We start from the raw sequence: 24012 nt of genomic DNA on the forward strand, positions 1-24012 counted from the left end.
GCAGTCCCATCACACCTGGATGAGGCAGGATCGGGTAATGCCCTCATAATATCTAACAGGCTCGAGATTTAGCATCGGATGAAGTTGCGGCGATTGTCAGCTCCAAAGATCTCATCATAAATTCAATGAATGCTTATATATCATCAACTCATCCTTCCCGTCATCCCAGTTTTTTGTGCTCAAAGGAGTTTGCCATCTCCACCACCAACCATTTGTATTCCGCCTTATTCAGCTTTCCTATCCAATATCCTGCCTTTGCTGCCTTTAGGTGGGGCAACTGCCCGCAAGTCTTGTTGCAATCAAAGCAGTACGATCTCGCTAGGAAGTCTTGAATCAGGCGTACAACCCCGATATAATATGCCTGTAGTGATAAAAATATAGTTGCTCAGGAGACGCAGGAGACAGCTTAGATCCTGAAGACTACTCCTCTGCCAGGGTAATAAACGTTGATTATTCAAGGGTAAAGATACTCACGTTCAAGAGTTAAAATACTTGTCAAGTTCACGAATATTCTGTTTATGACTATGGGTCTATCCGTTCTACAAAGGTAGTAAACCCTTATCGAGGAGGTAGTTAGTGATACTCTTGCCAGACCAACATTTATTACCCCGGTGGAGGAGTAGAATGTGATATATTTAAGACTTGCAATACAGAGCGCCTTTCCTCGATGGAAGCCATGATAGTCTTTCTCCAACTCATTGAACTGTCAGCCTGGACCAAAATTACACTATCAAATACTCTCGGCTATACCACACCAGGTGTGCTATTAAAGTATGTGCGAGAATCAGAGCGCTGTCACACCTGCAGCGCGGCTCAATCAATGAGGTCCGCCCAAGTCATCTCGGCTCTCGTAGAAGACGCTTCTGCGCAGCGGGCTCCCTTGCTGGCTGGTAGATGCTGCTGCTGCTGCCCCCGGGCTCGAAGGTTGCGATCTCCTGGCGTTGAGATAGTCCTCCCCCTCCTGGTACCCGGCCGACGGCGGCGACACGGGACCAGGAGACTCCCCCGGCGTGCTGGCCGGATTCGTCCCAAGGGTCATCTCCTCCTCGGGGATGGGATGGTCGGTCGGTCGGGATGTCCCGCTCGTCTCCATGGAGCTGACGGTTGTGGGGTCGCTGATCTGCCTCAGGTGAGATCTATCCCGTTCACTGAGCCCGGAGACGCCTGATTCGCCGCGCGGCGTCAGCGGTCGTGAGCCTGTCGCGGCTGGGATGACCGGCTCGTAGGTCTCGTAGGTCATGCCTAGCGGCGGAGAGTCCGGGCGCATCTGATCAGATGGCGGAACGACTGGCCGCTGGCCCGAGGAGCGACTGACGGAGCTAGCGTGGTCTGTTTGGGAGATGCCGCTGTACGAGGACGGGTTGTTTAGTGAGCTGTTTTGTCCGAAGTGCGAGTGCTTGTTGATGATCTCTACTGGACTGAGTCCTGTATCTGAAAGCTCTGCCCTTGGCGAGGTGTCTGCAAGCATTTAGTCCTCTATATCAGGATAACACAAACTTGGAAACCCACCTGGGAGTTCAGCAAGCTGCGTGTCAGCCATCTCGTGGTGTACAATATGTGGAGGCTGTAAGGTAGCATGTTCCAAATCTGGGCTCATTGCCGATTCCTCACTTGTAGTGATAGTGGGAGCTTTCTCAGTTGGTTGACCGCGGATCCATGACAAGATACGATTCCCGCTGTCGTCCGTTCCGGGTTCACTCGCACCGCCATTGCGCCTCAGCAGCTTTCGCCGTCTCCAAAGCAGTATGGCAACGATTATAGAGGAAATGAAGATTAAACCCAGAATAACACCTAGTAGAGGCGGCAAGTAAGACGGGACACCGGAGCCATGTGACTTAGTCAGGTCAGGCCTTGTGCCATTACTAGGCCCTGCGGACCCATAGGGGTAGTAGGACGTCAGTTTCGAGGTTGGATAAGGGGTTGCAAAGACGTTGGAGAGTGCCGGCGTTGCCCATCCCGTCGGCGATGGGGTCGTTAAAGTGGCGCCGCCCGTGGCTGTTCCACCGATCATAACGTGGATCATCTCGGGCACGCCGTAAGGAGCCCATACGCTCGGGTCGTAGCGGTCGACCCATTTTCCAGTAGTGAGGTTGAACATCTGAACAATGCCCCCTTCGACACAGTGAGGTGACCCGCCAGACATAGAACCATAGCCGCCAATGATCATCATCTGATCTGGATACGGCATCACACATTTGTGTCCGGCTCTGGCATGCGTCTTGGTTCCAGACGACACCTTCATCCACATAAACGAGGGAAGAGACAGAATCCAGACATCATCGTTGAATGCCTCTTCGGAAGTGGGATTGAGTCCGTCATATCCACCATAGTAGTAGATGTTGAAGCTGGACATGTCCTGCGCCGGGGCGACAACAGCACATCCTCTTGTAAGCTGTGTAGGACCGCCTACCGTAGGCTGCTGATACCATTTGTCGTTTGCAATATCGTAAACATCTATAGTGGACATGAACTTTGAGCTTTGCTCTTTCTGAGTTCCCGTTAGTTCATTGCCTCGCAGCAGAGGGTTTTATTCACTGACGCTGGCAGGTTCATTGGCTGACTTGCGCGTGACATTGACGAAATCGGGGTATACCACTCCGCCAAGTGCCACAAGAATACCTTGAGCTCCCACGGGCACCCAGACCAGTTCAGGGTTAGCTCTGCCCTTGATGAAATCTGGCAATGTTACGTTCTTCCACTTCTCATCTTGCTGGGTGGTCATATCTAGGGTGATAAGTGTATCCGAGACATTGATGGCAGTTAGCGACGAGTTGATGCCCACTGTGTAGATGGGCCCCCAAGATGGAGATCGTAGCCCAGAGAAGTAGAACGCCTTGTTCTCTGATGGCGCATTTGCAGCTCCTCCGTATGCGAGGTATCGGGTCATGCCATCGGGCAACACATCGTTGAGGAAGCCGGCGCGGAATGCTGGCTTGTCGACTCCGTACTGATATGCCTGGTAGGCAGTCACAGCATTGTCAGGCGGGTCTGAGAACGCCTGGGTTTGCTTCAGTAACCCTCCATACAGATACCACTCATCATCGTTTCCCAGCATGGCACCGTCGTAGTAGTTTGGCGCAATGTTATTCGCCGCGCCGCCATTGGGCGCTTTCGATATGGTGTCTAGAATGGCACTGATATTTTGCGACATGTTGAAAGGGGTGCTGAAGTTCAGAGTGTAGACAAGACCCAGAGGATTGCCTTGAGGATATAAGTTTAGTTACGCTGTCATTGGATTGGTGCTACAACTTACCATCGCTGGTAATAGCTCCGTAGCTCCCATCATTGAGGCCGGGTATCCACCATAGAGCACCGCCATCGAGATAGACAGTATCGCGCACCACGGAAGCTATTAAGGGAGTGTTAGCCTATATGCACTTGTGGGACGTCGATGCCTTGACGACGACTAACCTCGAAGTTGTTCCCAATAACACATAGTTGCATTGACTTGTCCATCTTCCCATCCAGACTGCTGGGCAATGCCTATCGAGGCATGACCCAGTAGAGCGGCGGCGACGATAGCCACCCGGGAGTTCACCATGGTGCAGGCCGTTGGCTGTCTCAAGTTTTCGTCCTCATACAGTTGTACACATGAGAAACAAGAAAGTAGAGGGACTATGAAGTTGGGCCGTGCTTCCGCATTGTAGGAAGGCGAAGTTATGCGGCGAGTGTGACCACGGCTGCACAACACCAACAGGAACAAAGGTGTGTCTGGCCACCGCCAGCAAAAGAGGGGAGCGGAAAAAGTTGGCTAGAATTGGCATTAGAGACAAAGAGTGGCCAAGAGCGCCGAGAACCTCGAGGGCTCGACCGCAAAATCAAATCGGATTGGTAAAAACTCTGGAAAATCGTCTTTGTCTCGAAACCGTCCGCGATCGTGGGGTTTGAGTTTAAACGGAAAACAGACTTACAGATCACAGGACAGCCCGCCAATACGGTACCAAGCAGGCGGATGCCTGACAAGTTGATGACAGAATGAGAGGGATTCAGTGCCACTGGGTAGAAATGAGTACAAAGAGCAGGCTCAGTGTAGTTCAGGTTATGCCTGAGGTCGAATTGCCAGGAGGCAATAGAAATGAGAACAGAACCACAAGGTGCAGTGTTTGGTGGCCTGTCAGTGAGACTGTGTGATGCCCGGCCGACAACACCCAATGGAGATCTCGTTCATTTCTGAGGAGTCCCAAGAGACTGTGGCAAAGCGTGGCTTTGAGAGCCTGGGACAACACCTAGGCAAGAGGTGCGACCTGCAGCAAGCCATTTGCCCAGATGCGGGCGATTGGCTGCATCGGAGGTGGTGGCATAAAAGCTGAAGATGGAGTGTGGATGGCACCACGGGCACCACGGGATGCAGGAGTACACTTGCACTCGATGTGGGCTTCTGTCAGCCTCGTGGTTGGTGCTCTTTCATGAGGGCGCAGCAGACTTGTCTTTCGGAGGAGGGAAAGCGGCTGATGTTGGCTTGCCTGTCTGTCTATGTGTCTGCCACTTCTCCGATTTACTCACCGAACTGGCTCCGGGAAGACCTAGCTCCCCAGTGTAATCGGTATCGGACAGAATATACGAGCGACAGCCATCATTTCTACGGGGGTCTCTGTCCGGACTACAATAGACTAAGTGAGGTGTGTGTGATGTTTTGTGTTGTAAGTTGACACAGCCTGAGTAAGTGCATGGTTGAAGATGGAGTTGCCGAAGACTCAGTAGTGGGAATGCACGAGACGGCCGCCTTGCAAGTTCTCCGCGGACGAGACTCTAAAACAGGGAATAGAGAAAAGAGCTTAGGTGCAAAGTAGGTATTGAAGGGTCGTATCGAAGTCATGCCTCACTGTTTAGCAATTCCATGCAACAAGCGCTGGGATACTAGAAAGTGCAATAGAAGACCGCCGTTAGTCTGAGCAGCTCGCTTGTATCTGGACAAAGCCAGCAGGAGCCGGCTCACAGTCCCGACAAAGAAACGGGGTGGCCGGATGGTCAGTGGACAGACTTCGAGCCGCGTGGACCTGCTTCCCGGAAACATTCAACACGTAGGAGTTGTAAGATCTAAAGCTGGGCCGTTGGATCCTCAAGGTCTCCGCCAGCAGATAGATGCTGACTGACCTTCCTACTCAAGCCGGGGGAGCATCTGTAAGGGTCCATACAATCTAGAGGGACCGCTTGGCTGTTTGGTAAGCTGACCGCTTGTCAACGGCCGCCTCGACAATAGCCGCATCAGGCCCCTGGTTCTGTCGAAACCTCGACAGACGCAGCCCAATGTTGCCGTGAACCCGCGAGTCTGCTACCAATTCATTGAGGTATGGCAGGCTGGAGAGATCGTTCCGTTCGGACAAACTTGCGCCACTTGCGAGACAACAGAAGCAACAAAAAGTTGAGTTCCGACTGTGCAAGGTCGATCATCTCCTGTCTGCGACGAAGACGCCAGCGTGCCAGAGCAGACAAGACTACTATGCAGAAGACTAGCGAAGAGGGGTTCCGTTGCCGATTCCTATCACAGACAGTCTCAACTGAAGAGCGACATGTTGTGCAGAAACCGGACCATTCAGAGCTCGCCAACAAGCCAATCGGTGATCCACCAGTGAACCCAGGCCAACGGCCAGATGACAGGGACCAGGGCAGCTTGGGAGAGCTCCAGTTCCGTCTCGTCAGGCCAGATCAGATGGGAGAGGCCGAACCTGACGGGTTACCAACCACGCACTAGAGATTAGTGGCCGGGCGCCTATTTTTGGCCCATGCTTATCTACTCGTAGGCACTTTGTTGAATTTGTGAATCTGAGCATCAGCCACGATGTCTCTCGTGGAGAGGTTTCTTCACCAGCCATGTTTTCCGAGGAGGCCGTGAAAGGCAGACAAGACACGGAACATGCGGCGCGGGCACGAGAGCTCTTTTCAGCAGGTAGCCCCGTCTTATGAGCGTTGAAGGATGCTTGTTGGGGCGCTCTACGGCAGCTCGAGGTAGCAAGGTGCACTTCTTTCCAGTTGATGCTAAGCCCGCAGGATCGCTTGCCGCACATTGTACCATACTGTATAGCACCTACCATATGCATCTTGCCAATATCCGGAGTACGAGGCATGCCTGTGCGACACAACACAAGGCGACGAATGATGGCCCCGGTTATGCAGTCCTTTCTCCCGTTCACCATCTATCTCCTCTTGTTCGCACTTTCCTTGTCCGATAAGTCGGGACACGCATAAAAGTGCAAGTGCGGCCTTAAAGGATACCCACAGTTGGGTAAGGTATCCCGATGCGCCAAAGGGCCGGAGAATCAGTCAGATTTAACACCTACCTAGGTAACGTTATAGGTCAGATAACTATAGGTGAAGCTACCTAGACTACCTAGGAATCCATATGGATCCCTGCCGTCTTTCCAGCTGAGGCTCTCGAGCACCTTCCTTCCTTCTATCAACGATTCAACTGAGACCCTTCCCCTCATCTCGGTCGCACCTTCCATGCCTCTACACCACAAGTGGAAGGCTGACGCACGCCTGCCATCGCATCTCTGAGAGGCGCGGCATTCTGTGAGTCCTTTCTTGCTAAAAGGAAAGCAGCGCATCCTGGACCAGACCCTCTCAATTGGTGAAGAGAAGCCGCGGCTGGGGTCTGCCACAAACGCCTTTTTGGACCTGGCCACCGCCCCCAAATTCTGACTGCCTTGTTTCTTCCCCACCCTCCCAGCCGTCCAGGATCTTCCCTTCTCTCTAGACACTGCATGATACCCTTGCTGGAGGCTGATAGCCCCGCTAACTTACCTAAGTCTCGCGGTGGTATTGGGTGGATGGTGGATGGTGGAAGGACGGATGTGTAGGTATGCACTTGGGATCCGTATGTTGGACGGTACACTCGCACAGCTTCCCCTCCATCACATCACTAACACTAACACCACCACCAAGTCATCGGCCCACCAGGAACTCATGCGGAGCCCGGAGTGCTACCCTGTCAGCCATTCGTACTTCTCGTAGCTGCCGATGGTGTCCTCGATTGCCTTCTGGTGTGCCGCCTTGTTCAGTCGTGCCTCTGTCCAAGGTAGGTACCATCTCGGATCTAGGCCCCAGGCAATCGACTACCTACTTACCTAGCTTGACATATTAGCCATAGAGAAGGATCATGAGCCCTAAGGCAGGGAATGGGTGAGACAGACGAGGATACGAGTAGCCCTCGGCTTGTTTCTTCTCTTGGGCTGTTTCCATCCCGCCATGTGGCATCAGGGCCTTCAGCTCGCGTCATCCTTCAACAAGGACCGGCCGCCAGGCTGGGCTGATGGGTACTCCCCTTGGGCGGCATTGCTGATTCTATACATGCGTTTTTGTCGTGTTCATCCTCTCTTTAGCACCGGATTGACTGCAACCCCGGAAGCATGGGTCGCTCCATTGTCGGCCTCCCATGCATGACCAGTACCTTGGACCCCGGCTAGTCTGCCTTATTGAATCCCCGACTTGCATGTTTGTAGTGGCACCGACATGGACCTGCAGGTAGGTAGGTAGCTAGGTAGCTAGGTAAGTCAGGCAGCTTCTCATATTCCCGACTCTTCGTCATGTTCGTTCTCTTCTATCCTCGCTTTCCTTGTTTTCTTCTCACATCCTGTCCTCCGTCAAACTTCTCGCAATCGACAATTGGGAAGAGTGGTGTCGACGACACCCCATCCGGAGTATCCCAGAGGTTGTGCGACTCCAAGCAGGTTCTGACCGTCTGGCCAAGGTCATTGCGTCAAGTGGCTTTGAATAGCTGCAAGGTCATGTACTGGCGCTTGTCGACCCGCCATTGGCTCATCTCATCTTTTGGCTTGTGCCCGGGCTTTCTTGTCAACTCAGCCTCTTGACTCTCAGCGTCCTGGCCATCTTTGACATATGATCGGCAGGTACAGCTGAGGGACCGGTGCTGCTGAGCTTGGCTTTAAACTGGCACCCATCCCCACCCCAGTGGAGGGTCTTGTTTCCTGTTCACGATCTTTCCAGTCTCTCAACACGTCCTTTCGTTAAACCGGCTAGTGTGCGTTGGTAGTGTGGACGCTCACCGTCATGTTGTCGACATCGCTATTATGGACTCTAGGAGTGGCAGGCGTGAGCTTGGGGAATTTGGTCAGGGCAGAGGAGCCTCTTTATCCTCGAACGAATGACAGCCTTACGATTGATACATATAACAAGTGTGACGAATACAACTGTTGGAAGACGACCACAAGCGTGTCCACTTGCACAACATCTGTTTGCCGAAAAGATTGCTATCACGGGTACACGTAAGGACCAGCAATTGCCTCTCTTTTTAAACTTCAGCTTCTGATCGCAGAGTAGATCTACCGTTTTTACAACAATCTATAGCACCATCTTGGTAGGTGGCTCATGCGAATACTTGTTTGACTTATATGTAAACTGACGGCAGTAGACAACCACAGCGTTTACAGAAGAGGATACTGTAACCGTCACAAACCTTAAGCCAACTACAATCGTTGACGAGAACACTGTCACTAAGGAATTAACGTAAGTACAGTTTAACCCAAAGGTCTCATAAGCTTTGCACGCCCGGCCTTGAAGCGGCCTTTTTTTCACAACATTGAACTTGAGCATGTTCCGTGTAGTCACAGCAAGCCCAGTGCAAAGAGGCAATTCGTGACTTTTATGGGTGGCATTATCAGAGACTAACGGCCACTGCAGGACGACTGATTATACCACGACGACTATTCTCAGCGTAAGTGTCTTAGAAAATTGTCCCGCACTTGCGAGCACTTCACTGAAGGATTATACCAGTCTTTCCCATATACAATCACCGTCAGCAAATGCTCGTTTACGCCGCCAGCTACAACAGAGGAGCCCTATCCTACTGAATACGTCGGGCGACGGCAGGAGTCAGACACGTATGAGCCAGAAACTCATGACGATGGCGACTGTGTGATAAGCACAAAGACTCTTTGGTCGACTATAACTCAGACAACCCTCGTGCCGACTACAATTCCAGTCCCAATTACAGTCACCGAGGAGAAAACGACAACTTATGTTGAGATTAGCACATACACGTACACAACTCTGGTCCCAACAACGGTTGTCTCCGATCATTCTTTCACAACCACGCTTTATAACACATCTACTGTGACTAGCGAAATCACTATCACTAAGAGCTACACAGAAAAGACTACGGACTATTCGACGAAGACTGAGATTTCTACGACCACGTTTACAACAACTGTACCGACGCTGGTTATTTCAGATCATACTCTGACGACAACCTTTTACACTGAATCGATTGTGACTAGTGAGATTACCCTCACATCGAAATACACCACGACCGATACAGAAATCGTCATCTCGCCCACGACGAAGACAGTACCCACGACCTACTACTCAACTGTCACTGAATCGACAAGCTATCCCGTGACGATTACCAACGGCTACACGAGTTACACTACTGAAATTACGACAGTGATCAGCACTTATACGACGTATATTTTGATCACGGACAGCTTTACAGTGACCCAGACTCTACCGCCAGAGACCGAGACCAAGACCGTTCCAGGACCCACTTTGACATTGCCTGGAGAGGTCACGACACTTCCTGGGAGTTTAACTACGATCACTGAGAGCTACACCACCACAACATCGCTTTCTGGTAGCCTCACGACGGTCATAAGCACGACGACTTTCGTGTCCACGGCTCCTGGCTCAGTCACAACCCTGCCTGGCTCAGTCACCACATTGCCCGGTGAGGTCACCACGTTGCCTGGACAGGTGACAACTCTTCCGGGAGAAATCACAACGGTATCAGAGTTCTTCACTACAACCCTGCCTGGGGAGGTCACAACGCTTCCCGGAAGTGTGACTACAATTACCGAGAGCTATACGACCACTACCTCTCTTTCTGGCAGCCTCACAACCGTTATCAGCACCACGACATTCATATCCACGGCTCCTGGTTCAGTCACAACTCTTCCTGGCGAAGTGACCACTCTTCCTGGAAGTCTTACCACCATAACATTGCCCCCTTCAACAGTTGTTATTCCTGGATCCACATCCATAGAAACTGTCACCTCCGTTGTGCCACCAATTACGACGACTTTCACTCAGCCAGGTGGTGTGGTCACAACTGTTCTCCCGGCTTCTACTCTGACAGTCACCCGAACTCTGACCCTGCCGCCGGTGACTGTCAATCCGCCGCCTCAGACTATCATCTTGACGACGACGGTCCCAGCCAGCGTAACTACTTGCGCCGCACCGACGAATTCCCCTGGATCTAATCCACCTCCCTTGGATCCTAAGTCTGACCTCACCTGGGGCTGCAAGCCAGGATTCGTTTGCGACCCGCCGAAGCCCGATGACTGTAATGTATGGGCTGACTCACCAGATGATAACTTCGTATGCAAGCCTCAATTCTGCGTGCCTGCTCCCTGGTATCCATTCATTGAGTGGCCGGAGAATGAGACGAGCTACTATCCTCCTACAGAGGGCTATTTCAATCTTAATCCAAACGCATTTGGTCTGAGCTACGATATTTTCGAAGAGGAAGTCATCGTCGAGAAGGTCGACGGCCAGTTGACATCAGTCGTAACTGGTAACTGGGCCTCACAAACCAGCCTGACGCACTTCCCTCCCGAATCTACAAGCACACCATACGCCAAGATCAAGAGGGGCAAGGAAGCCTCGTCACATCTGATACTGAAGCGAGACGACACGGTCGTTCCGGCTGTGTGCTACGATATCTGCAATGATGCCTATCTAGAAGCTCAACAGGTGGGCAAGACCGCCGCCTTGTGTGCCGACGGATCGCCGTTCGAGAACTACTATCAAGGCTGCGATTCATGCATCACCGCCAACGAGCCTCAGCAGAAGCTTACGACGAAGGCGTACCTGCAGACCAAGTTCTCCCAGTTCATCAACTACTGCGAGTCTGCCCCGGCTGAGTCTCAGGTCCAGCCCAGCTCGACGCCAGAGGCTCAGCAAACGACACCTGCCAACGTGCAGACCACTTCTCAGGCCGCGCCAAACACCAGCGGCGAGCCGAGCCCGATTTCTACACCCACACCTCCTCCTCCTCCTCCATCTACGACGGCCACGCCTACCTCAGAGCTCGAGACGTCGACACCGGGGACACCAACACCGGAGTCATCGATCCCCGAGACCTCGAGTGAGGCGGAGCCGACGGAAACATCACCAATCCCCTCACCATCGGAAAGTAGCACCACCGAGACCATCACGAGTCTTTCGAGTGGAACAATTAGCAGCACTCCGGGCCCAAGCAGCGTCACAACAGCCGGCGCTCCGACAACAAGACGATCGAGCTTCGCGGCGCTCATCCTACCTCTTTTGGCGTGCATATTCTTCCTCTAGACCGAGAAACACACGCCAACATCAACTTCCTTTTCAACCGTTCATTTCGCATAATGTTTAAAGCATAGTTTTTGGCGCGGCCCCTCATTGATTAGCACACACGCATTACACTCCCTTATGCATGGCATGGCATGGCATGGCTGGACGAAGTTAACGGATTCATGACATTCCTTTGGCATTTTCATTGCTGTGTTTAATTGTCTAAGCAGAAGGCATCGCGGTGGGATCACATCATGACTTTAGAGATACCCCTTTACGCTCCTTTTCATCGACCAAGAGTATCTGAAGAGCTTGGTCAATGGCCATGTCGTTTGATAGTGGGATGATACCTCCTGACTTTGGTTGGACTGATGAGACTGGCAGTCTGGACAAAATGGGCTATAGACTTTGTATGGCTTGGGTGGCCTTTGGGATATGTGTAATGGATTAATGATATATATATATATACCTCGTTAACAAGAAGGTTACTTGGAGATCTGACACGTTTCTGTGATTATTAGTTGCGAGCTATAATTGTCTGGCATCGCTGATTGATAAAGAGCGAGGTAACATTGTGGTGGGCACACCCGGACCTTAGTCCTAGGTCTTGATGTCAAACAAGATCACGTCGCTTTCCCTTATGCCACGGAGCTAAAAACAAAAAGTGATTCCAGGAAGAGGCGATTTATTCTCAAGGTGAAAAGCATGATAAAGGATGAAGGAAAAAAGGAAAAGGAAAAAAAACAAAAAAAAACCGGGACGAACGTCTTCTTGATCGAGCAGCCACCACATTCATGACCAGAAAGGAGACATCTTCGTGCTGCAGTCACCAAGCATGACACCAGACTAGCATGATGTAATTACCGCTCGACCAAGCCTGACCAAGCCCAGTGCTGGATCTCGAGCTAATTGAACTCAATAAAACTTGTCGAGGTGCTTGCCTTCCCTAGCTGCGTTGGGGCTACCTCGCGAAGCAGGAGCGCTGAGGCATCTAGGGCAGGTGCCCGGGGTGTCTATGACAGGGGGGACAGCTCTTGTTAGGAAGGCGGATAGGTCACTCCCATCATGTCACAGGTAGTATATACGCCTCTGCCGGGGTAATAATTGTTAATTCTGAGTGGGAATCGTGACTTTTCAGACAAGGGAGTTGCTACTTTTGTCAAGACCAGCGGGGCTATAGAAATAAACAGAAGCTTCGAAACTCAATCAGGTATCCTCAACCCTGGTTTTCTGGTATATTCAACTCGCTAAAATACCTAGGTAACGTTTATTACCCTGGCGGAGATGTACTTCATTGAAGCTACTGGATAACTCTCAGGGAAAGCAACGCTGTGAATCGCATAGAAAAACAGGGGCAAACTTCAGTAAGTCAGGAGTGAAATTGGTTATCTGCCTCAAAAATTAAGGATCTTAGAGAGGAAAATAGTTAGTCTTTTTGGGGAACAAAAAAAAGGGATATAATCGATTCGAACCAAGTGGTGGCCTTTTCGGATTCTCTACCGTTCAATAGGTAGGAGTTTCACACCCCTTGTACAGCGGCCACTCAGGTGACCGCTGGGCCAGAAACGATTGACCCCAACTCGTATAGTAGGTACATACAATCCTAACCCACCATATCCTTAACATTGATTAAGCCCTTACACCTCTGATACTTCTCTTGTTCAGGAGTCTTCCTATGTCTGTGCTCTAAATGGGACCAATGCACCGTGACCGCTATTTTACCCAAGCCACCAACGCCAGTTCATGCAAAAACCCGCTGAATCCCCATCTATATGTAATCTATGCCACCGAATCTATGCAGTGGAGTGTGGTGCGGGCGCGCGCTCTATTCATTGCTGCAGCGCCTTCTGCCGCAGGTTGTAGTCCCTGGTTTCCTCCAGCTCCTTGCGTATGTACTCGTTGAACTCGTCCGCGTTGTCGAGGTACAGGTGGTGGCCGGCCTTGCTGACGATGATGACCTTTGCGCTGCCGTTCTCGCGGCGCTTCTCCTCGTCCGTGCCGTTGAGCAGCGCCTTGACCACGCGCTGCTTGATCTTCTGCTCCGCCGCGTACCCGCCCGCGACGTCCATCCAGTCGCTGTCGCCGTACATCAGCACCACGGGGATGCCCGTCTCGCGCAGCTCCGGCGTCGTGTCCGTCGCCGGCTGGATCACCTGCCGGCCGACGTTCTGGATGCGGTTGATGACGGGGCTGCGGGCGAAGGCGCCCGGCGCGAGGAGGTAGGGCAGCACGAACTCGCCGCTGCCCTTCTGCCGGAAGAGCGTGTACGAGTAGGTGTGCAGGTCCTGCGACTCCTCGGGCGGCAGGTGGTTGAAGCGGCGAGACGTCCATCCGGATACGAGGCGGGGGCCAAGCGGTCCACCCAGACGGACGAAACTGAAGGGGGAGACAAAGTTGGACTCCCATAGCCAGATAAGCCAGCTGGGCAAGGGCCGCCTTTGCTTGGCCTCGGCCTGCGCCTTGGTCTTCCGGCCGTGCTTCGAGAGGCTGCTGTCGCCCGAGCGCGAAGACTCGACAATGCTCTCCTGGTCCTGGGTGAACTCGTTGGCCATTGTTGAATCGTTTGGCTCGGGCATGTCGGCGTTGACTGCGTAGGGGTCCTCCGGCACACCGGCAGGCGAGGCGAGGATCAGCTTGTTGAGGTGACCCGGGTATTTCAGCGCATAGGATACGGCCAGATAGCCTCCGAGCGAGTGGCCCAGCAGGGTGAATTTCTCGATCTTCCTGGCCTTCCTCCACTCCTCGAGCGCATCGATAAACCAGTTCTCGGCCTCCGTGATCTTTCCTTGGGGGTCCTTGGCGTGAATCCTGAAGGCCGGCCTGGATGAGTTGCCCATTCCTAGCATATCGAGCGCGTACAGTTTCCAGCCCTTCACACGGCTCAGCGGCTCAAAGTTCTTGTAGAAGAAGCCCAGGCCGGCACCGTAGCCGTGCAACATGACGAGGGTCTCGTCTGCGGGCTCGCCCACCCGCTCGACGGAGTACTCGTTGAGGGCGCGGTGCTTGCCGGAGAGGCGGACCATGGTGGAGCGCCACACTCGGTGGCCGAAAGGATCGGGTCGTGCATCCTGGAGATCTGTTGCCGAAGCGGTCGCTTCCCTGAGGTAGGGAATGCGCATGAGGACATTGCGCTCTGCGGCTTGCGCGGAGACGCTCGACCACTTTGAGGCCAGCGTGTTAGTCGTTTACGCGCCATTTTTCTTGGGTTTCGGGATGAACAGGGTTAACAACTCACCCATTGCGAGGCGGCTTCTTTGTAACCTAGGGGGAAATACATGGAGGGCCTCTGCCTCTTCTGCTCGCTAGTATTACTGTCGGCCATGTCGGCGTCGTCGTCGTCTTCTGAATGGCGTTGTTGTTCTTGTTCTTTCTTCTGCTTCTTGGCTCTGTGACGAGCAAGCACGGGCTGCTGCTGGGGGTGTTGGGAAATAGTGGCGTCGGTAGACATGTTGGGGGACCGGCTGCTGTTAAATCGGCTAACTACGGAGACAAGCTGAGACTGGGGCCGCCGCAGGGGAACTGGTACAGACGGCGAAGAAGATGCAGATGCAGATGCAGACGAGTAACAGGAACAGGAATAGGAATAGGAATAGTAATTACGAGACGTCCAGCCCTTCAGACCGCGCACGAGGGACAGACGTGGCCCCTTATTAATAGGGAGAAGAAGCATTAGGAGTTCCTAGCCCCGGGACCCGGTGTCTATCTCCTTCTGCAACCCCGAGGCGGACAGATCGACTGACGGTGTCATAGATTAGAATAGAAGAAGAAGAAGGCTTGGGAGGGCGTCCCAATCAGTGAGAGGGATGCCGATGCACAGACTAACATGCGGCAACGAAACGCAAGAGCAATGCAAAAAGGCTTAGGCACCTCGTCAAAGGGTCCAAAAGGGGGGCCTGGATGCGGTAAACGAGCTGGTCTCCGACTCAGTCCCGTCACTTGCTGAGGTAAACCATCTTCAAACAGAGTTTGGAGCAAATCGGCTTGCGCGCATCCTGCCAGGGGCACCTAATGCACTACGCAGTACAGTACACCTTTTTTTTTTTTTTTTTAACGTGTCGGATTTTAGATCCCTCCGCGACCCGACTGTCCGCTACTACTGCAAGTGCCTTACTGTGGCACCTATCAAGTGTACTGTACAGGTACAGTACCTAGTAGACCCGACTACCTAAATCCCACCACCCCAGCAAATCCTCTATGACGTCTCCTCCAAAACGGAAAACAATCTGGCCGCTCAGTCACCTGCTCCGTCTCACTCGTACACATACACAACATTCTTTCAGCGGACATACAAACTCCACCGCTAAACTCCGGACAATTCCACGGGACGCCATTCGCATTCGCATGCTTCCTTGCATTGCAACACGGAGCTGCTGACGCGGCCGGGTGCCATAAGCCTCCAATTCCTTGTTAGACTGGGTGTTGCGCTTGTTCCTGAAATAAACCCTCGGGGCAACACAACTCCCATCACACCGGCCCTTGCCGGGCCCCCGTCCGCCGTCTCCTTCCGGGCATCACCCCCTACCCGCCTCCTCCGACCCGACACGCGACCCCATCCATCCATCATGGCGGACGACGTCGACTCCATCGTCAAGGGCACGGCGGCCCCGCCGACCGAGAACCTGGCCAAGGAGGTCGGCGGCACCAGCGGCGTCACCCCGTCCTCTGGCGCCAAGGCGGACCCCTTGAGCCACATCCCCAGCTCCCCGTCCATGATCTACCTCAACCTCCTGATCCTCGAGGCGTCCCTCCGCGCCCAGTACCTCGAGCTGCGCGCCCGCCGCCGCCACCACACCTTCTTCCTGACCCTGCTGTCCCTCTGGGTCGTCGGCTTTGGTTATGCGCTCTTCCTCGCGCCCAGGGAGGACGGCCGCGGCGTCGGCGGCTCTGTGTACTGGGTCGTCGAGGTCACCGAGAAGGTCTGCTTCATGGGCGGCATCATCACCGCCATCCTCGTCTGGGGCACCGGCATATGGGAGCGGGGCGTGCGCTGGCCGCGGAGGTGGTTTGGTATCTCCAATAGAGGGCTGCGGGGCTTCAATTGCAAGCTCGTCATCATCAAGCGGCCGTGGTACGTCGAGACGCTCGCCACGATCGTCTTCTTCCTCACGTACGGGCTCTTTTCTAATACGGCGGGCTCGTCGTACCGATATGTCGAGCCGGCGATTCTGCGGGAGGTGGACAAAGAGTTGAAGCTCTCGAGTCACGGGCACCAGCCACTGCCCATTGTGAGTGAAGACGAGGAACGTGGAGGACACGAGGAAGATCTTGCTCCGGGTGGTGATCATGTCAAGCTGCTGCTGTTGGCCAAGCCGTTCTCCCCGACGTTTAGGGAGAACTGGGAGCTATACAGGACCGAGTACTGGGAACGGGAGAACGAACGACGGGCTTTGATACGGGCGAAGATCCAGGAGCGCGATCGCCGCCTGCAAAAGGAGACCGGCGGATGGTTCTGGTGGCTGCCGTGGCGGAAGGCTACGGTCGTTGTCGTCGACAAACCACACCCAGTTGTAGAAAAGCCCCATGGCCATCATCCACGCCACAGTCTAGTCGAGAAGGAACATCGCCGCTCTCGTAGCAACAGCGTGCGCAGAGGAAGCATATCGACCACAGGTTCGAGAAGCCCGACGCCAGGACTGGAAGTCGACGAGGCAGGTGTTCTCACACGCAAGGCGAGCACCTCATCAAATGCTTCAGATAAAAGGAAGAAGAAGCTGGTGCCTGGTGTGAAGCCCAAGCGCCCTGGTGTGGACTCTCGGTCTGTCACACCGGAGTTCCCATCTCCTTTGGCTAAAGAAAGCAGCTTCAGCAGTGTTGGGTCTTCTGCGTCGGCATTGGAGGGTGGACGAAGAGCCCAGTCACCGTCGGCCTAAGGCGTCTTCTACTGTGTGCAATTGATAGTTTCATCTGGAATAGACACGATGGTACATATGTCTACAAACTTGTAAGATCTGAGACTGTGTGAGAACCTAGTAAAAGTAAGCATTTGGATTACGGTGAGTTGATACTGGCAATGAAGCAGGAACAACCGAAGAGATCAGTACGACTTTCGTCTCATAACCTTGCCTTTTATTGAAGCATTAATCTTGTTTTACTTCATCCCTTTGTTCAATTTGAAGACCTTTTTGGGCTGGTTGGTTGAATTTGGGTATACGAGTCGCCTGTGTACGTGCCACATCCCCTACTTTTGATCTCTACTATCATACATAGATTACATAATTTACTTTGCTAAACTGGTCTTGTGGAGAGAGACAATGGTATCATCCTCATTGTGTATCTTGATGTGTATAGGACAGGCGGATCTAGGCCGAATCTGATCATACAAAAAATGATATACTCCTAAGTTATTTTACTGTCATTATTGTTAGGGTGATAATACTAGAATATATCAGGTCTGTTTGAGATTAAATAGAATACTCGTTGAATTTCTATTTCTATGATCATTATGCAATAATAAAGACCCCTAGAATATTAGTCGAAGCGAGGCGCTTGCAAACCACCAGAGCTGAAATATTTTGAATCACGAATGGTTAGTGATTATGATTTATTGTTAAAGGTACGCAACAGTTTATTTAGTAGTCACAGACTTTAGCAATCTCTGCTACAGCTTCAAAGTTCTCTCGCAGACTCTCGGCTTTAGCACGTGCTGCTTTGATTGCTGGATTCCCAAGTGGCAATCTCAGGTGCTGACCCAGCCCTTGCGCTAATCCCTGGCCCAACGCATAATCAAAGATCTGTTCTGCCGCTTTTACAGGATCTCCCGGCTGTTTCCCATCAGATGCTTCGAGGGTCTTTAGCATTGTGTCTGTTGCTGTATTCAGATAAAAGTCGCTGGTTGGTCGTGTCATTCTCGCCTTGTCACCCAGGAAATTGGTTCGGAAAGGTCCGGGCTCGACGAGAATGACCCGAATCCCAAACTCGGCATATTCTCCATGGAGAACCTCGCTCATACCTTCTAGAGCAAACTTAGAGACTGCGTATGCGCTGACTGAGGGTAAGCCCCTCAGTCCGCTCGTAGAGCTGATGTTGATGATAGTGCCTGACTTCTGTGTTCTCATAAGTGGAAGAACAGCTTGTGTAGTCCTCACCACCCCGAGCACATTGGTGTTGAACAGCGCCAAGAAGTCTGATTCACTACTCATTGTGAGTACTTGTGATCCAAGTCGCCAGTTCCATCAAAACCCACTTACCTCATGTCTTCAAAGCCAGCATTGATCCCATATCCAGCATTATTAACGAGCACGTCTATACGGCCATAAATAGAGATTGCTGCAGTGACTCGAGATCGAACGTCATCACCAGTTACATCAAGGGTAATCCAATTTCCCCCTTTGCTCTTTATTTCATTGACAAGATCTGGTGTTTTAGAAGGGTTGCGTGAAGACGCAATAACTCGATGTCCTTTGCTGAGGACAGTACGAGCTAGCTCAAGCCCGATTCCGGACGAGCATCCAGTGATGAACCAAACAGTCTCAGCCATAGGGCAGACTCAAAATACAATAAATAGCAACGGAAATCATCGGGCTTGAATTGCCAGATGGTACTTGTCAGGATTTTTAAAGTGTTTTGGCCGTCTTATCAATCTACCTCTGGAATTCCCCACAATCCCAAGAGATCTGGTTTTAGAAACCTACGGCGATAAGCTCGCATGCCAACCTTGAAGCCGTTGAGCTAAATTATGCAAGCGGCTGACACTCCACCTGAACTGACTCGGTGCCATGTGGCTTCCTAGCTGACCAATCAGATAACAAGAATCAGCAACTGTATATAAATGCCGTTGACATTGTTCCAGAGTAGGAGTCCATATCAAACAACTAGAGACCTCGCTTTCGGGACAAGGATCTAGGGCTAAGCCACTGAAAAATGAAATGACGCAATTTGTTGAAGATACCACCTGGATCGCGTATAATTTGTCTTGCTGTTAGCCCCATTCGACTCACCAGACTCGATCGCCTGTATTGATACAAATATATCTGTGTACTAATGGCGACGCCGACGTCCCGCCTGAACTCAATGCAACTGACTGACATGCTATCGAGTCAGTATCCCATATATGGCAGCGCCATGTGCAGCTCAATTACTTGAGAGCATGAATATATAATGCTACATATCATCTGCAACGCCGGCGTGATGACACCACCTGAAGGTCGTACCGAGGATGGCTTTGAAACACAGTTTGGGACAAACCATCTTGCACACTTCCTCCTGTTCAATCTACTACAGCCAGCCCTTCTTGCTGGCGCAACACCTGAACTAGCATCACGTGTGGTGATCCTGAGCTCCGTCGGACATCGATTTGGCGAGGTACCATTCGATAATATTAATTTCGACGGTAACTATGATGCTGTGGCAGCTTATGCCTTAAGTAAGACGGCCAATCTGTGGACTGCGAACGAGATCGAACGCCGGTATGGTGCTCGGGGAATTCACGCCTGGAGCGTTCAACCTGGAGCTGTCCTGACCGATTTGATGCGACACATGTCCAGTGACGAGCAAGGCGGCGTCAAATCAGATCCATACCTTTCAAAGATTTCCAAAACCCCAGCCCAGGGTGCCGCGACAAGCGTATGAGGTGCAACAGACCCAGACTTGGAAGGGAAAGGGGGGAAATATCTAGAAGACTGTCAGATAGCTGGGCCATGGGATCCATCTGTTGGTCTTTGGGGTCCTGGATATGGCAGTCATGCCTATGATGAAGAGAAAGCGCAGAAACTGTGAGCAAAATCTTTAGAATGGGCTGGACTGTAATCTCTGGTTTTGTATAGTCTGTCAATCAAACACATGTCTTGATCTCCATACATTGCGTGCAATTACATTGATCCAAGTTTTGTGCTTGCTATGGTGTGTAACCCTGTGTGAGACGAGGGCAGTTTATTGTGACATTCTTTGAAAGAACGATAAGACCTTTATTTAGTTCATATAAGTTTAAATTTAATATGAACTATGTCTAAGATTTATTTTTCCTTTTTCTTTCTTCAGCTAATCGAGAGACTTAAAATAAATCAATTACTTTAGATATTTAGGTTTCTAGGTGACATACAAGTAACTAGCACAAAGTCATTTTAACATATATTCACTACCTTCTTTACTTCTGTCTATTGTTTTGCTATTTAACGAGGGATACTTGAGAAAAAAAAGGGACAAGCTGAGCGAAAATATAAAGTGAGTAGTAAACACCCACATTGGTGGGTGAATGGAAGGAAAGCCGAAACGGAAGGTGCACGGTTAGCAGATCGTCCCGTCAGCCTAAAACCTAAAATAGCCCCGCTATTCATGTTCTCGGCCCCTCTAGCGTACCGGCCGTCGACCACATTAACTCGACTACCTACCCACCTACCAGTCCACCGCGCACCACGCGCCGCAGTCAGCCTCTTCTCCAGACATTCACAATCACTTTGTCTCACTCATCCTAGGTCTCATTCATAACCGGCTTTGCGAATCTTCCTGAAGATACTCTAGCTCAACCAATCCTCGATTCAGATTAAACATCAACAAAGAATCTCGTCCTATCATCCGTGACAATTATTACCCCGCGACGCTTTGGGACGATCACAACCATTCCAGCTGCAGCTACCCACATCGCAAACTCATCGAGTCCCTACGAAGTGATATAAAACGACAACAAGTGGCAATCTGAGATGCCAGCTGACTTTTCTCAGCCGGTGCCCATCAGCACCGGCATAGCGCCGGCCGCGCCATATGTCCAGCGACCGCCTAGTCCACCCTACATCCACATACCAACGATTTTCTCCGATGGCCACAACAGCATGTCGATCGTGCCTGCTTTCGACAACGTCGATACCAGCAGCCTGACAACAGATGATCTGGAGGTTATTACACAGGGGAGAACACAGATTGCTCATGACAGCGCCCAAACGTGGAAGTACGAATCGCGTCGTCAAGCGCAAGCCGTATTGGATTTCATCTATCTGGGGCCGTCTAGTGTCGCAAGGGATCGAGCCTTCCTGCAAAGAGAAGGCATCACTATGTTACTCGCTGCTCGGGACGCTTCGATGGCAAACATCAGGCTCATGAGCGTGGAGCGCACCGCAAAAGAATTGGGACTGGAGTCAGCCTACATCGACGTGTCTGGCCATCAGGAGCTGATTCGCGCCTTCCCCATCGCAGTCAGCAAGATCAATGAGCACCTTCTCAGCGTATACCGCAGCCAGGCTATTCAGAGCCACCATGCTAAGAATCGATGTGCAGAGGGCGAGATGATCATCGATAGCAACAACTTCAGACGAGGCAAGGTGCTTGTCTTCTGCGAGACTGGCAACGACCGCTCAGCCGCCATCGTCGCCGCGTACATCATGACGGTCTTCGGCATGGACATGGTCAAGACGCTGCAGTTTATTGGTCTTCAGCGCTTCTGCACCAATTTCGACGAGGAGACGAAGCATTGGCTCAAGTCGTATGAGGATATCCTCGAGGCTAGGAGAATGGTGGCCAGGGGACTGGAACAGGCTGAGGCTAGAGGCCCCAGCCCGGCTCCTTCAAGAATGCCGTCCAAAAGAGGCATTGATGATACTATGGACGTGGATGACGACAACCAGGGTAACTCCGCCTTTGCTCTGGACATGGATCGCTATATGGACCGACCTGCCTTCGTCCCATTTGTGGAAAAGAGTGATGTCGTCCGATGAATGGCCAAGAAGCTGATTTTGATCCAGCGTTTGAGCTGTCTTTTCTGTGTTTGAATAGATGTAGGGATTGCTGTATTCTATGCTTATGGCGTTTTTGGAGTTGAGAGGAAATATACCCGGTTTATTATGGCACCCGAACCTACTCGATGTACCGTCGAGTACACAAGCAGGGCAAGGGAAATGGGGGTTTAGGAGGGATGAAAGTAGAGCAAGCTGGACTCAATCAAAGTCACAGCTCATTCATGGAAATGAAACTTATTTCTGAAAGCCGATGGGAGACTCACGATTCTATGTTGCACTTGGTGAGGTGAAAGTGATAGGCCTGCCTAGAGTAGAGACGCACTCTGTAAATCAACATCAAAACACCAAGTGTTCACTTGGGAGCCTGACGTGTTGCAGCACCTTCTGATTCTAGACGCCTCCATCTTAGAACTGGGAGCCTTTCTCTTCCCCGACTTCCTCGACCTGGCAGTCCCAAACTTGACAACTCCAGACTATAATCATAAAAGCACATTCTCTTGTTATATCTAGTGCTTAGGCTGTTGGCTTGAGCCTTCTGAGTGGGAGTGAGGTCATATTTAGACAGCTACCACAGCAGCGATCGCGTCAGTCGCGTCGGTGTTTGCATCTACGCCGCCCACCTCCTTTCATCCCACAAAAGCAACAGAGAAAGCCAGTCATCCAAAGCACCCCAGTACCAACCTGATTCAGTCTCTTTCATACTTCTGAATTTTGTGGTTCAGATTCACTACATCACACTCAGCTGGGATAAAGACAGTGAGTACCTCAGCAGGCATCATAGTCTTGACCACCCCTCGTCACTCGCAACTCCTCCACTCCGTCGAGAACAAGAAACTAGGACAACGATGCAGCTCCGTGACTCGAGCCAGATCCGTCGCCCGGGTCGGTATTCGGAGGACTATGACCTTGGCGACCCTGGCCGACCCATCTTCGTCCACCCAGACGTGCCCTTCAACAAAGAGCTCGCGAAGCATGTCGAGTTTAACTCGCTGCCCCCGAACCACCCTGGACCTGCTCCGTCGAGAATGAGATATGAGGCCGCACAGAAGGGAACCCTAAAACCCGCGGCGCAGATCTACCCAAGTGCAAATGCGATCACCCAGGGGTCGCAGGTGGCTAAGGTGGTTAGCCTGGCGCGGCCGGACCCCCGGGAGAGGATCGTACCGAGCATCGAGTATGACGAGGACGAGAACGGGAAGCTGAATAAGTCGCTTCGGAGACTGTGGCAGACATCTGGTCCAGCTAAGATGCCCAAGCAGCCCACCGTCGCGGTGAGGCGCCCCTGAATCTCCCCGCAGATAACAGTATAAGTGCTAACTTCTTTGAACAGAGGAAAGCGCCAGAGTGGGCAGATCTTTCCGACGGCACGAAGCTCGTGATCATGAGTGATCTGACAATCGTTCGCAAACTCACTTTCACTCAAGCAGCCAGAAGCATCCTGGGCCTGACCCAGGACGCAGCGGAGGAGTTCCTGGAGCTGTACCGCCGCGAGTGGAGCAAACAGAACGCATACGACTGCGAGATATTCGAGTTCAACAGGAAGCGCATGCGCACTCTTTCTTCGGGCGCTCAGCCCAAAGGATATGTCATCCCGTTGCCCGACTTGGTGACCAACACTATGACGGCGAAGGAGCTGAAGAAGGGAAGGCTATTTCTTGATTGGATCGGAGCAAAGAAGACCGCCGCAGGTCTGGGACGCTGGGAAGGCCAGGGAACTGACCTTGTTCCTATCAACTTCGAGCCGCTCCCTTCGCCGGAAGTCGGTTGGGCACGCCCTGGCCCAGTCGAGCCCCCTATGTCCGCGGCCGCGCCGGCTCCCGCACCAGCTCAATCTCCAAATCCTGCCGCAGCTCCCTCTCCTACCTCAGTTGCCCCGTATCAGGCTCCTCCTACTCCAACTCCAAAACGGCCAGTCGGTAGACCTCGAAAAGTGGTGCAGCACAATGTTCCGCAAGTTGTGCCGCAGAAGCGAAGCCGATCCAGAAATGTTATCGTCTCGGGCACGACAGTCACTTTGCCACTACCGCCTGTCTCCCTAAATACGGTTAAGCAACCTCGCCAAGCATTA

At 52.1% G+C, this 24012-nt stretch overlaps 6 protein-coding genes across 6 annotated transcripts; 4 read left to right on the plus strand and 2 right to left on the minus strand.

The window, feature by feature from the left end:
* Positions 1–1974: 1974 nt before the first annotated feature.
* UCRPA7_521 (putative kelch repeat protein) lies at positions 1975–3541 on the minus strand (the record flags this gene model as incomplete). Its single annotated transcript, XM_007913116.1, has 5 exons — positions 1975–1995; positions 2051–2488; positions 2540–3201; positions 3254–3349; positions 3412–3541. 5 exons carry the CDS (start codon positions 3539–3541, stop codon positions 1975–1977), a joined length of 1347 nt encoding a protein of 448 aa, XP_007911307.1.
* A 6747-nt stretch (positions 3542–10288) lies between these two features.
* UCRPA7_522 (putative glycoprotein x protein) lies at positions 10289–11301 on the plus strand (the record flags this gene model as incomplete). Its single annotated transcript, XM_007913117.1, has 2 exons — positions 10289–10299; positions 10458–11301. 2 exons carry the CDS (start codon positions 10289–10291, stop codon positions 11299–11301), a joined length of 855 nt encoding a protein of 284 aa, XP_007911308.1.
* Positions 11302–13109: 1808 nt separating this feature from the next.
* On the minus strand, positions 13110–14728 carry UCRPA7_523 (putative alpha beta protein; the record flags this gene model as incomplete). The annotated part of the gene is made up of 2 exons (XM_007913118.1): positions 13110–14441; positions 14516–14728. 2 exons carry the CDS (start codon positions 14726–14728, stop codon positions 13110–13112), a joined length of 1545 nt encoding a protein of 514 aa, XP_007911309.1.
* A 1114-nt stretch (positions 14729–15842) lies between these two features.
* UCRPA7_524 (putative spo7-like protein) lies at positions 15843–17150 on the plus strand (the record flags this gene model as incomplete). The annotated part of the gene is made up of 1 exon (XM_007913119.1): positions 15843–17150. One exon carries the CDS (start codon positions 15843–15845, stop codon positions 17148–17150), a length of 1308 nt encoding a protein of 435 aa, XP_007911310.1.
* A 3765-nt stretch (positions 17151–20915) lies between these two features.
* On the plus strand, positions 20916–21923 carry UCRPA7_525 (putative fmi2 protein; the record flags this gene model as incomplete). Its single annotated transcript, XM_007913120.1, has 1 exon — positions 20916–21923. One exon carries the CDS (start codon positions 20916–20918, stop codon positions 21921–21923), a length of 1008 nt encoding a protein of 335 aa, XP_007911311.1.
* An 866-nt stretch (positions 21924–22789) lies between these two features.
* UCRPA7_526 (hypothetical protein) lies at positions 22790–23864 on the plus strand (the record flags this gene model as incomplete). Its single annotated transcript, XM_007913121.1, has 3 exons — positions 22790–23215; positions 23275–23741; positions 23813–23864. The coding sequence occupies 3 exons, from the start codon at positions 22790–22792 to the stop codon at positions 23862–23864; spliced, it is 945 nt and encodes a 314-aa protein (XP_007911312.1).
* Between the last annotated feature and the right edge of the window lie 148 nt (positions 23865–24012).

This window comes from Phaeoacremonium minimum (assembly GCF_000392275.1).
Source record: "Phaeoacremonium minimum UCRPA7 unplaced genomic scaffold PA7_03_scaffold_39, whole genome shotgun sequence".
NCBI lineage: Eukaryota > Fungi > Ascomycota > Sordariomycetes > Togniniales > Togniniaceae > Phaeoacremonium > Phaeoacremonium minimum.